Here is a 14,699-nt window from a genome sequence, read left to right on the forward strand (position 1 = left end):
AAAGTGATCAAAAACACTTTGCCATGAAGTCTAAATAATCTACCAGGCTAGATTGAACATTTCCCTCTAAAGAAAATCAATTTCACACAATCATTCAAGTGTGGAAAGAAAAATAATCACAAGTCCAACAGTCACTGAACGTTTCTTAAACCTTAAAACTTGATACCTTTTCTGTGATTACTGAATAAAAAGTATAGCTCCACTTAAGTATAAAAGGCTACTTATAAAGCCAGATTCTATCATCAAATAAGTAGACAGTGTATGATCAACTTTTTTGGTTTTTAAAGTGGAGCTGGTATACAATACTAAACTGTATTACAGAAACAACTTAAATTCTCCAGGATACTATTTGACCTGAGATGCCACTTACTACATAATAATATTTTTTTATCTTTATATCATTTATCTCTACCAGCTTTTTCTCCTGGAGTATACAATAGAAGCACACAGGAACTCACATGATTTTAAATCTCTACACATAAGAGTATCATGCACTTTTCAGAGTTTTCAAGTTAAATTTTTATTATTAAAATCTATATACAGAAACTCATTTTTTAAAATCTGCAAATCTAGTATCAAAAATTAGCTCTACCACATTTACACTGTTCAAGACTAGTAATATAGTTGGGCCACATTTTCATCTGACATATCTCTAAGTTTCTTCTAAATCTTCTTAAAATATAGCAGTGTTCCCACAAAATGTTAATGTTGATAATCAGTGGTGGAGTTATAGATGATGATTTTGTTTTCTTTTTAAAAGTACCCATTACTTTACAAACGTTTTATCTTTTTTTTTTAAGGTTTTATTTATTTATTCATGATAGACATAGAGAGAGAGAGGCAGAGACACAGGCAGAGGGAGGCAGAGACACAGGCAGAGGGAGAAGCAGGCTCCATGCCAGGAACCTGATGCGGGTCTCGATCCCGGGACTCCAGGATCATGCCCTGGGTCAAAGGGAGGCGCCAAACCACTGAGCCACCCAGGGATCCCCTCTTTTTTTTTTCTTTTTTTTAAGAAAATAAATAGACATCAAACCCTTCGGAAATTAAAAGCTGGAGCTTACTCCAAGAAGACTAACATTCTATGAAAAAGTGGCATGACACTAAGCAGGCAGGTAAAAACCCAGTGCTATAAATGGAGAAAATGGACCACAAACAGGCTGAAACACTAAGTACCCTAAATAAGATACTGCAAGTTCCCCCACAACTAAGAAGATCCAAACTTCACAAAAAATGATTTAAACTTTCTCACGTAATACTTCTTCCTCAGGGCTTCCAAGTTTTGCTCTTACTTTCTTTGCCTGGTAATTAATAATCAGCATCCTGCATTAGATTCTAATTTTTGGCACCCAGGCTAGAATACAACTACCTAGCAGTGGCACTTTTACCAGGTGGTGGTGGTTTACTCTCCCATTCAGCATTTTCCATCATTTGTTTAGCTATCCTCTCAGCGTTACACTGCTCCCGCTTTTGCTGTATGAGCTGCTGAAGTTCTGTTTTACAAGTTGTGATCCGAATCTGGTAGGTAGATGGTAAAATCGCACTACTTAAAACTTGTATTGCTGGTTTTCTATTTTGGACATTTGTCACTTCTGGAAGCTGCAAAAACAGAATTGTTAATGTTTATGTCATAAGGAAAGTATACTTGATGACAAAAATGTACTCGTGTTCTCTCTATTCATTGTACCTGCTTTTTTCCTTATTAATGTAAGGAAAATTTTTAAATACATTTACGTACACATTTTTTTTCAGTGAAAACCTAACTAAAAGTTTAACCACACATATTACATTTCCAAACCTCTACATTATTTTTTTTAAAAAAACTATCAGTACATCAATAGCATTAAACAAAAATCTTCATTAAAGTGAAAAGAAACAGAACTTTATTAGTTGGTTCTGTTAATATTTTTCATTTAAAATACGATTGGCTTATTTCAAATATATAAAGATCATCATAACTTTTTTTTTAGGATTTTATTTATTTATTTATGAAAGACAGAGAGAGAGAGGCAGAGAGAGAGGCAGAGACACAAGCAGAGGGAGAAGCAGGCTCCATGCAGGGAGCCTGACGTGGGACTCGATCCCTGGCACACCCTGGGCTGAAGGTAGGTGCTAAACTGCTGAGCCACCCAGAGATTCCCCATCATAACATTTCTTACACATGGCAAACTGGGGACTCTTCCTCCAGGAATGTTTTTGCTATTTTACAGATATGTTACATACATCGGAGGAAGGAGATTTAAAAGGTTCACTGCAGGGCAGCCCAGGTGGCTCAGCGGTTTAGCGCCGCCTTCGGCCCAGGGCCTGATCCTGGAGACCCGGGATCGAGTCCCACCTCAGGCTCCCTGCATGGAGCCTGCTTCTCCCTCTGCCTGTGTCTCTGCCTTTCTCTCTCTGTGTGTCTCTCATGAATAAATAAATAAAATCTTTAAAAGGTTCACTGCAATCTAATGATAATCACAGTTCATAATGATGTCTTCAACCCACAATTTTAGATCACTTCATTAGTGAGTACTCTAACATAAGATCTTTTTTGCTGCTTTCAATAATTAGACTTCCCCTTTTCTTCTTAGGAAGAAACATATGCTTAGCGATAGACAACAAACCGAGGGTTGTTGGACAGGAGGTGGACAGGGGATGGACTAAATGGGTCATGGGCATTAAGAAGGGTACTTGGTTGAGCACCCATTGAGTACTTGGGTGTTAAATGCAAGTGATGAATCACAAAATTCTAGTCCTGAAACCAATATTACATTATACGTTAACTGATTAGAATTTAAATAAAAATCTGAAGAAAAAAAAGAAATGTATCCTCTCTAAAGGACAACTCCTATATTGAGTTTTCCAGTAGAGTACATAGCCTTTAAACAACCAAAACAGTAGAATGGGATTGAAAGGCAAAAGGAGGATTACTGCCTAGGTGATGGTACCTGTGGAGAAGTTGACAGAGGGACACAAATCCCAGCAGAGGACTCAGAACGAGGTGGTTTCCCAGTCTGAATCACCTCCTGTTCAGTCCCTTTAGGTAGAGCCTGTGGGATGTTCGGTGGTTCCAGTGATCCAAACATGCTTTTCCATTCTTCATTTACATTTGAGTCTTGTTTTACATGTTTTCTAGCTACAAAAACAGATTCAGAATAGTCAGTCTGAAGGAAACCCCTAAAATCAATATGCACTTTTCCTTATTTTTTTGGTGAAGGAGGGACAGCAATGAACTTTACATCCTATTAGTTCATTATGGTCTCTGATTTATTCATATTTATACATCAACTCATTATACATCAACTCTCACTTCATCTCTGGGACAGATGGAACAGATGTACTTTCAATGGTATTAATAATTAGACCTACCTGCCTAACTGCTTTCTAATTTCCCAAGACTAGCTCAATTTCAAATAACCACTTTATCTCAAGAACTAACAATAAAAACGACTTTTTCAAATGGCACTGACCACAATGCTAAATATACAGAAATGCTATTTCTAGTATCAGTTACTTGGGAAACAAAATGTAAAAATCAATTGCTATACAGTTACCTCCTGACTATAAAGAGAAAATCTTTTTTTTTTTTTAAGACTTTATTTATTTATTCATGAGAGACACAGGAAGAGAGAGGGGGACAGAGACACAGGCAGAGGGAGAAGCAGGCTCCATGCAGGGAGCCTGACATAGGACTTGATCCCTGGTCTCCAGGATCTTCAGCCCTGGGCTGAAGGCGGCGCTAAACCACTGAGCAACCCGGGCTGCCCAAGAGAAACCTTTTTAAAAAATCTTTCTCTGATTACAAAAAGTACATTAAATAACACAAAGTTCTAGCATTACCAGAATATAAAATGAATTTCCACCATAACTTTATAAACGTCATAAACTATACAGTTTAATGATACACCATATCATTTTGCAAAAATAAAATACTACAAAGATAAAGTATTTCACAACCTGTTTTTCTCTTAACTAAATAAACTGAAAGTTTAGCTAATTCCCCTATTAATGGACACTTCAATTATTTCCTTCTTTTAAACAGAACATTCAAAAAAAAAATTAAAAAAAAATGAATAAATAAATAAACAGAACATTCTTACACATATTTCTTCACATGTCTGTCAATATTCTTGGGAGAAATTTCCAGAATTGAAAATGGTGCCTCAAAGAGTAAGGATACTCTTTTTTTTTTTTAGAAGATTTATTATTTTTTTTTTTAATTTATGGGGGACGGAGGGCAGGGACACAGGCAGAGGGAGAAGCAGGCTTCACGCCTGGAGCCCAATGCAGAACTTGATCCAGGGACTTCAGAATCTCGCCCTGGGTAAAGGCAGGTGCGAAACCACTGAGCCACCCAGGGATCCCAGGATACTCCTTTTTAAAAAGAGTATGTTCAACTTATAATCTCATCAACAGTGTATGAAAATGCCTATTTCCAGGCAGCCCTGGTGGCTCAGTGGTTTACCACTGCCTTCAGCCCAGGGCCTGATCCTGGAGACCTGGGATCAAGCCCCACGTCAGGCTCCCCCCATGGAGCCTGCTTCTCCCTCTGCCTGTGTCTCTGCCTCTCTCTCTCTGTCTCTCATGTATAAATAAATAAAATCTTAAAAAAAAAAAAAAAAGAAAATGCCTATTTCCCTACACCCTTACTAACAATAGGTATCATCAGCCCTTGCTAATCACATAAGCAGAAAATGGGATCTCACTGTTTTGCATTTATTCACCTTTTCAAACATGCATTTTTATTCTTCTATCAGCTCTAAGTTCAAATCCTTCAAAATTTTTCTTTTGAGATACTTATGTTTTTATTATAATCTGTATCAGTACTTTACTTATTATCAATGTAAACCACTGATAATTAATTTTCAAATACTTTATACCAAGTTTGGCAGTAGAGGTTTATTTTAAATATATAATTCAGCTGCCCTTATAATCTGGCATTAGAATAGAGTGGTTTTTAAAGGCATGTACTTGGAAATAAGTACATCTCCAGAAAGGGTTAAAGGAAAAACACATAAGATCTTAAAAACCTCACAGTCCAAGTCAACTTCCTTGTCACAGAGCTCACAGTTCTAAATCTTGAGACTTCAAGTGATTAAGTCTTCTCTGGTGCCTATTCCTTTGTCTTTCATTGACTGTTCTTTCCAATTCACTAGGCATTACCTACTAAAACAAACTAGATAACTATCTCATTTTAACATAGACTATTAACCTTGGGTTGCTGTTTGAAGGATTAAAAAACAGGATTTCATCCTCAATCATACATATACATAAAGGCACCATGATTTCATTAAGAGTAGAGGTTTGGAGTCAAACTTTGGTTTGAATCCAGATTCTGACACAAAGAGGCAAGATTTTGACAAGCTACATAATCCTTTTTTTTTCTAAGATTTATTTATTCATGAGAGACACAGAGAGAGAGAGAAAGAGGCAGCAGGCAGAAGGAGAAGCAAGCCCCCCGCAGGGAAGCCAATGCGGGACTCGATCCCAGATCCCAGGATCACACCCTGAGCCAAAGGCAGATGCTCACCCGCTGAGCCACCCAAGCATCCCAACAAGTTACATAATCTTTTAATTGTTGATTCAATTTTCCACTTCTCCTCCCCCAAATTTTCCTGCTAAATAATGGAGTAACCCACAGTACTTTAAAGTTCTGTATCTGGAAAATGTCGTTTTATTTAACTACTAATTAGCTACAACTAGCCTTATGAGGTAAATAATAAGCAGCTTAACACAAACACACACACACACACACACACACACACACACACACAAAAACATACTAACCTCGTTTGTCATCAGGTTCCTGTTTGGTTTTAACAAGATCAACTTGTCTTCCAGTTATACCTAATGCTGCTAAGTCAATTACACCTTTCTGACTACTATCATGAAGATGGCTCTGGTCAACTATATTGGCCTTTGCTTTGTTAGATTTCATCATGAAGTCTTTCAGTGCCAAAAGTTTATCTTCTTCTTCTTCTGTCATTCCCTAAAATCAAATATAACCGTAAGCTCTAGATTATTTTCAAAAGTAATAACAGGTCTTGGAATGACTAACAACTGAAGGATCAAACCACTACTTTAAAATTTTAAGAGTTAGAATGCTAAAATAAAGCAAGCAAAGGCAAGAGAAAAATAAAGTATCAATACAGAACATCTCACTACTCTGATCTCCCAGAACAACCCTTTATTGTGGCACTTTCTATTTTGTACCATAATTTATGCCTTAACTTTCTTTCTAAATGGGAGCATTCAGTAGAATTCGTCTTTGAAACTTCCAAAGAACTTAATACAGTGCCTGGTATCTAGTACATCTTTAATATGTAACTTTGAATAAACATTTACTGTCTAAACAAAAATTCTGGAAACACAAATTAAGTAAAAGAAAGCATACCTACTTCAACCTCGGTCGGTCCTAGATTTGTTGAGAATATTAAATGAGACATAAAACATTCTACATACTTCAGAAATTGCTACATGCTAGCTAAATTGCAAATGCAAGCAACACACCCTAGGAAAACAGTATAATTAAAGTCAGATTCCCTAAGTACATTTAGGCTCTATTACTTATTATATGTGTAACCTTGGGCAAGTTACCCAATTTTCTAAACCTCTACTAATTTATCTAGAAAATGAGGATAATGATTAGCACCTGTCTTATAAGGCTATTTTCAATTTTTATTTTATTTTTTTGGCTATTTTGAAATTTAATAAGTTAATCCACCTAAGACACTTAGGAACACGTGAAACTGACAGCCAATAAATACTGAATAATTAAATAATTAAACGTGAAACAAATATTCTGGTAAACAGAATAGTTCTGCATTTCTTCTTAACTTTCAAACCATCCACAGAATCCTCTAGAATGATTTTATTGTGCCAATGGGAAAAAAATTAATAAAATACAATTCCCGATGCCTTAAGCTAGATCCCACTGGAGTTTAAAATAATATTCACAACCCATAGTCACAAAAGAACACAAACAAACCCTAGAAAGTGAGAAAACTAAGAAACGATAAAATTGCACTAAAGTACAATAATCATAGGGATCCCTGACTGAATTTATTTCCAATATTCGCCTGAAATTCTTTATTTTTACTTCCCTAATATTTGCTTAACATAGACAATTTTACAGCTGCAATAAGAGTTCTATATGTTTTGTGAGACATTTTAGTTCATAAGAGAGGTCTCCATCTTAGTCCACACAAGGAAGGTCGTCCATAAAAAGTACTGAAGTATTAATATATGCCATAACATGGAGCAACCTTGAAAATATTTTGCTAAGTGAAAGAAATTAAGACACAAAAATGCCACATATTGTTTAGTACCAATTATAAGAAACATCCAAGATAGGGAAAATCCTAGAAACTGAAAGCAGATTTAGTGGTTGCCAGGGGCTGGAGGGAGAAGTAAATGGGAAATAACTGCTAATGGGCAGGAGGTTTCTTTCCAGGATGATGAAAATGTGAATTGTGTTTGTATGCGAATCACCTCAATAAAAAATGTTAGAAATGTACCATGGGGATGTATTTTTTTTAACAGTAATAGTCATATTAGAGTTCCCAGACTCCCATATGACACATACCTAAATCAGAACATTGCACACTGACATTACTAGGAATCGTGCCTAAACAGAAAAGATGTATGTGAACTGTTAAGAAATAGGAGTAATTTCAAGAAAAGATCATAAACCAGGATTTTTCCTTTAGTATTTGGTATATATACCTAAAGGACATTACAAGAAAGGAAAATTGAAGAACAAATCATTTATGAACCTAAATGCAAAAATATAGTATCAGCTAACAAAATCCAGACTTATAGAATATTTATATTACTGTTATTTATGTTTATATTTATGTGTTTTTATAATAAAAGTCCATTTAACATATTAAAAATAGAAAATTGGAATGGACCAACTATTAGAAATAAAATTGAATCAGTAACCAAAACACAACAAACAAAAGTCCAGGATTAGAGGGCTTCACAGGTGAATTCTACTCTTCTCAAACTATTCCAAAAAATAGAAGAGGAATGGAAACTTCCAAATTCATTCAATGGGGATGATACCAAAACCCAAAGATACCCCAAAAAAGGAGAACTATAGACCAAAATCTCTGATGAACATACATATAAAAATCCTCAACAGGCAGCCCAGGTGGCTCAAAAGTTTAGCGCCACCTTCAGCCTAAGGCATGATCCTGGAGACCCAGGATCCACTCCCACATAGGGCTCCCTGCATGGAGCCTGCTTCTCCCTCTGCCTGTGTCTCCTCGCCTCTCTGTTTCTGAGTCTCTCATGAATAAATAAATAAAATATATTTTTTTTAAATCCTCAATATTAGCAAAATTATTTCAACAATACATTTTAAAAAATCATTCACCATTAGCAAGGGGGATTTATTCCAGGGGATGCAATGATGATTCAGTATTTGCAACTCAATGTAATACATTAACAAAATGAGGGACAAAAATTCTATGATCATCTCAATAGCTGTTAATAAGATACAACATCCGTTCATGATAAAAACTCCCGCGAAATGTCTTAGCAGGATCACACATCAAACATAATAAAGGCCTTAGATGAGAAACCCACAGCTGTATCACACTCAATGGTGAAAACTTAGTTTTTCCACTAAGATCAGGTACAAAACAAGGATATCCACTCTCATACTTTTTATTCAACAAAGTAATGGAAGTCTGAGCTATAGCAATTGGACATGAAAAAGAAATAAAAGGCATCCAAATTGGAAAGGAATAAGTAAAACTGTCACTATTTGCAGATAAGATGATACTATACAGAGAAAATCTTAAAGACTCCACCAAAACACCATCAGTAGTGATAAATGAGCTCAGTAAGTTGCAGGATACAAAATTAATACACAGCAATTTGTTTCATTTCTATATACTAATAACAGAGCATCAGAAAAAGAAATTAAGAAAACAATTCCATTTAAAATTGGACCAAAAAGAATAAAATGCCTAGGTATGAACTTACCCAAGGAGGTGAACAACCTATACTCTGAAAACTATACAACATCAATGAAAGAAACTGAAGACAACACAAATAGATTGGAAGAGTTAATACTGTTAAAATGTCCATACTACCCAAAGCAATCTACAGCAATCTGTATTCAAGGTAATCCCTATCACAATACCAACAATATTTTTCACAGAACTAAAACATATAATACTAAAATTTGTATGGGAACACAAAAGACCCAAGTAGCCAAAGCAATCTTGATAAAGAAGAACAAAGCTGAAAGTATCACAATCCCAGAATTCAAGATATACTATAAAGCTGTAGTAATCAAAACAATATGAAACACATAGGTCAATGAAACAAAATAGAGAACCAAGAAATAAACCCATAATTATATGGTCAATTCATCTATTACAAGAAGGCAAAAATATAAAATGGAAAAAGTCTCAATAAATGGGGTTGGGAAAACTTGACAACTACATGCAAAAAAATAAACCAGACCACTTCCTTACACCATACACAAAAGTAAACTCAAAATAAAGACCTAAATTTGAGACCTGAAACAATAAAACTTCTAGAGAACATAGGCAATAATTTCTTTGACAGGAGCCATAGAAACATTTTTCTAGATATGTCTTCTCAAGCAAGGGAAACAAAAGCAAACATAAACTACTAGGATTACACCAAAGTAAAAAGCTTTTGCATAGCAAAGGAAACCATCAACAAAACGATCAACAAAACAAAAAGACAACCTAAATGAATGTGAATAAATATTTGCAAATGATATATCCAATAAGGGGTTAGTATCTAAAATATATAAAGAACTTGCACAACTCAACACAAAAATATTAACATTTTTCCAAAGAAGACATACGGATGGCCAACAAACACATGAAAAGATGCTCAATATCACTCATCATCAAGGAAATGCAAATCAAAACTACTGAGATATCACTTCACACCAGTTTGAATGGCTAAACAAAAAGACAAGAAATAATAAGACAAGAAATAATAAGTATTGACAAGAATACGGAAAAAGGGAACCTTCATGCACTGTTGGTAGGAATGCAAACTGACATAGCCACTGTGGAAAACAGTATGTGAGTTCCTCAAAAAGTTAAAAATAGAACTACCCATATGATCCAGTAATTCCACTACTCAATACTTACCCAACTATAAAACACGAATTCAAAAAGATATATGCATTGCATATACTGTTGCAGCATTATTTACAAGAGTGAAAATTTAGAAGCAGCCCAAGTGTCCACTGATTGATGAATGGACAAAGAAGATGTGGTATATACGTGTACACACACACACACACACACACACACACACTGGAGTATTACTCAGCCATTAAAAAAAATGAAATAAAAAAAAAAAAAAAGAATGAAATCTTATCATTTGGAACAACATGGACAGATCTGAAGAATGTAATGCAAAGTGAAAAGAGCCAGTCAGAGAAAGACAAATCTCATATCATTTCACTCATATCTGGACTTTAAGAAATAAAACAAATGAGCATATAAAAAAGAGAGACAAATAAAAAAAATAGACTCTTAACCACAGAGAACTGATGGTTACCAGAGGGGAGATGGGAGGCAGAGGGTGAAATAGGTAAAGGAAATTAAGAGTACACTTATTTTGATGAGCAGTGGATAATGTATAGAATTGCTGAATCACTATACTTTATACCTGAAACTAAAATAATATTGTACGTTAACTATACTGGATTTAAAATTTAAAAAAAAAAGCAAGGTTAAAAGGGTCAAATTGATTTCAAGTAACTGTACAACACAATAATCTGACACTATATAAAGGAATTCAGCACTCTAACAACATAAAATTCACAATCAACAGAGAAAGAAACTTGGTGACCGGGGATCAGAGATTGCAGGAAACCTAACATTTTATTACAGATCTTCCAATATCTTTTCAATTTTACACCTTGTGTCTACATACCAATCAAACTATTTTACCCATGATGTGTCTCAAGTGCAGTCCTTACAAAAGAGCACTGTAAAACCCCCATTAAAAAAATATTTTGTAGTAATATGCAAAATTCCCATTTGCAGAGGCTAAAAGCATCCTTCCCTCTGTATCTCTGACATTAGGAACAGGGACTCAATTCCTAACTCCAAAGCTGCCCTTGACTGCAAGCCTCTCCAAGTAATCCCAAGAAACTCAGGTAGTGGAAGAAACAAAAAGAAGTGAAGGCAGACAAAAGGTGTTGGAGGGGCCAGAGGAGATGAACTGCACATGAACTCTTCCTAAGTCCATAAAAAACTTAAGCAAGCCTCTCAGCCTTTCCTCCCTGTCCTTTATTTTGAGGCAAGATGGCATGGTGAAGGAGTACGGGCTTTAGAGTCAGGACGGCTTTAGGTTCTGATGTCAGCTTTGAAGCTGTTTTTTGAAACTGTTGTTAAGAAACAACATAAAACCAGGGAAAACCTGGTCCTCTTTCCCCACTCATTCAGATGAGGGTACAAATGACAGAGAAATGAATATATCAAACACTAACATTTCAGAGGACTATGAGTCAGTAAGTTTTACTGATTTCATCATGGTACACAAGAATGACGGCTGGCTGTGGAAGCAGAGATGGTAGAAGGGTTTAGGAGAACAGGAGGAAGCAGAAAGTAAAAAGCACTGGAAACTGCTCCTTCCCCCTCCCTCCTTTTACACATGGCAATGACAAAACCCATACCCACAGCAAAGTGAAAAGCAAGAACCAGGAGCTAGAGTGGCCCAAGTAACTAAAGACTTACAACTAAGTTTTAGTATAAAAGGTTTTAATTTAATATACAGAATTTGTAAGACAGAAAAATACAAAGAACCACCATCTAAACTCAAAGAAACAACTAAATTGAGGTGGTTTTAACTGCATGCTGAAATCTTTTTGATAAAGATTACTCAAGAGAAACAACAGAAAAATGCGATTCAATATCCAGTTTTCCATAAATTGCTTTCTAAAATATAATATACATCTAATGTATGAGCCAAGGTTAAAAGAAAACCTGAAGAAAAACCTCTTTGGTGATTCAAGTCATATCAAATTACGACTTCTAAAATATAGGAAACAGAACCACCAGCTAAGAAGGGACATTCAGAGGCAGCTCTAACCTCCAGGCAAATTGAGACCCAGAAGAACCAAAATGGTTCTTCACCCAAACCAACATATGAACATGAAACAGCACTGGATATTCAGTGACTGGTACAATACAAGAAAGGATTTATAACCTCAAACATCAAATTCTCTCTACCAACTGAAACATTTTCTCATCTTCTTATTACACAAGACATGATTGACAAATTCTCTTAACCAAAATGTCCTAAAGACATTAGTGAGAACTCTCTAAATTTGGACTGAAATAAACCAGGATCTTTCCATCCTGCATCTGTGCTTTGCAATGTTTCTTCTAATTGAATTTCTTTAATTATTTTTTGGCAAAATATGGAATTGAATCAAGAATATTACTCAAATTTAAAGTTACATCTACTCTCTACCTTATTTATACAGACAATAATCACAAAAGAAACTTGATAGTCTACCACGATTCCTTATTTAGCTCAAACCAATGTCTTATCACCATCCTAGTATCTCCTAAATGCCAAAGCAAATGTAAATATTTGCCAGCTTTATTTACTCATTTGTTATGATACAGCCTAATCAACCCAAAATATTTTCATAACTAAATGGATACTTGAATGTTTTTATGAAATCTGTGTTTAAATTAAGATTTCAGAAAGGTGATACAACCTGTGAGAGTAATTTCTTCAGAAGCTGTGCTATGGCAGGATCCTCTGGTGGAGGGCAGTCAGGAAGAGATCCATTTCGTTTCTTCTGGCGCATGTGAAGATGTCTGAACAAACTAGTAATATCTTTAGACCTCAAAGCATAATCAAATATAGACCGACTTACTGGCTCTTTTAAAACACTGAGTAGAACAAGTTTCCTTTCAATCTATATTAAGAAAATAAAAAGAATCAGCCAAAGATACAACATATAGTACAGTTATTTTCATATTCAGTATATACAACCTGTGTAAAGTTAACATAGGTATTTATTTTCTAAGAAAATGGGAGATATTAACACCTGCAATTTTTGCTTAGAAGAAAAAAGAATACTAGTGACCTTTAAGAGCCAAGGATTTTCAGGGCACCTGGGTGGCTAAGTGGTTGAGCGTCCACCTTCAGCTCAGGTCATGATCTCAGGGTCCTGGGATCAAGTCCTGAATCAGGCTCCCCACAGGGAGCCTGCTTCTCCCTCTGCCTATGTCTCTGCTTCTCTCTGTGTGTCTCTCAAGAAGAAATAAAATCTTTTAAAAAAAGAGCCAAGGTTTTTCTTTACATAATGTAGCTAGCATGTGAGTACGCATCTGTGTCTTCCATACTAGAAGAATAATAGCATACACCAGGCTAGAAAATTTTTAAAAATAACAGACTTTGTCTGGATGCCAAAATGTCAGATGACCTCCTAGATCAAAAAACTACCTGTGGCTCACAGGCCTAACAGCCAACAGGTACTGACAGAGAAAAGATGCTCAACAGTCACAGGGCTGCCCAGCAGTCATCAGGTTCCCCAGTAGCTTCAACCCCTTCTAAAGAAACATTACTTTCTCCATAGAGTTCATGAAATCTTTCATTATCCAAAAGAATATCCTCCTTGTCAATGCATATATAATAAAAAGGATGAACATACTAACAGCAACCAAGAGAAGAGCATTTTCTTTAGACATTTAACTACCTGATAAGCTGGCCAGTGGAAACCAACGTAAAAAGGTATCTTTTGTCTAATTCAAACCGTAGAAAGGTAAGATTTATGAAGCATATGGATAACTAGCCTCTGAACTCCCAATCCTGACCTTTCAAAAAATAAAGCAATGAAAAAAAGCAAAAAATATATATAATATATATTATATGTAATTTACATATATATGAATTTACACAAATATATATAAATATTATATATATTCCTAAGGAAACAAAGAGAGTGGTGCAGATTTCTAACAAAAACCACTTAATGTCAGATTCTTTTTTAATGTCAGATTTATTAAACCACCACGAAGTTATTACAAATGCATGTAGTTTTTAATTCCATGGATACTTTCTCCACATTGTGTTACAAAAGAGTTTAATAAACTTCTACATGAAATAAGTAGTCAAAAGTAGAAGAATCTTTTGAAAGGAAGGCAAAGGATCCAAGAAAACTTTATTAAACTTTAAAAGAAAAAAGGGTTGGGGTGCCTGGCTGGCTCAGTTGGAAGAGCATGTGACTCATGATCTTAGGGTCATGAGTTCGAGCCCTATACTGGGTACAGACATACTACTTAAATACATAAGCTGTTTAAAAATTAATTAATTAAATAAAAAGGCATATTTGCTAGTAATATCTTTCATAAATATACATATACACACACACATACATATAATTTGCTGAGAGAAAAATTCTACAAACTATGAAATAATGATGATCCCCAGAAAAGGATGAATATATGGAGAAAAGGGTGGAAAGTACAGCCAAAGCCTCATTTCCAGAATATATCCAAGGTGTTTTCCAATGTACCAAAGGGAAAATACATTGAGATATAAACATAGCAGAAGCTAGAAGCATGTGAATTTGCAAAAAAAATAGATTTTTAGTAACATATAGAGTATTTCAGAATATTTTAACAGCATCATCTCTCAACAGTTCACTCAATTTAGAGCTTTCCAGGAGATAAAGGATGTAAATGCTG

The 14,699-nt window shown here is 35.2% G+C and overlaps 1 protein-coding gene across 2 annotated transcripts in view; it reads right to left on the reverse strand.

The window, feature by feature from the left end:
- Positions 1–14,699, reverse strand: part of PIK3R4 (phosphoinositide-3-kinase regulatory subunit 4) — a 71,291-nt gene that overhangs the window by 26,305 nt on the left and 30,287 nt on the right. For both annotated transcript variants that reach the window (XM_041734087.1, XM_041734088.1), the window contains exons 9-12: positions 12,722–12,925; positions 5,770–5,971; positions 2,931–3,118; positions 1,389–1,599 (exon numbers count right to left, since the gene is read on the reverse strand). In XM_041734087.1, the coding sequence (XP_041590021.1) occupies positions 1,389–1,599; positions 2,931–3,118; positions 5,770–5,971; positions 12,722–12,925 (805 nt within the window). The remainder of the gene's footprint in view (positions 1–1,388; positions 1,600–2,930; positions 3,119–5,769; positions 5,972–12,721; positions 12,926–14,699) is intronic.

Source organism: Vulpes lagopus, chromosome 19, assembly GCF_018345385.1.
Source record: "Vulpes lagopus strain Blue_001 chromosome 19, ASM1834538v1, whole genome shotgun sequence".
Lineage (NCBI taxonomy): Eukaryota > Metazoa > Chordata > Mammalia > Carnivora > Canidae > Vulpes > Vulpes lagopus.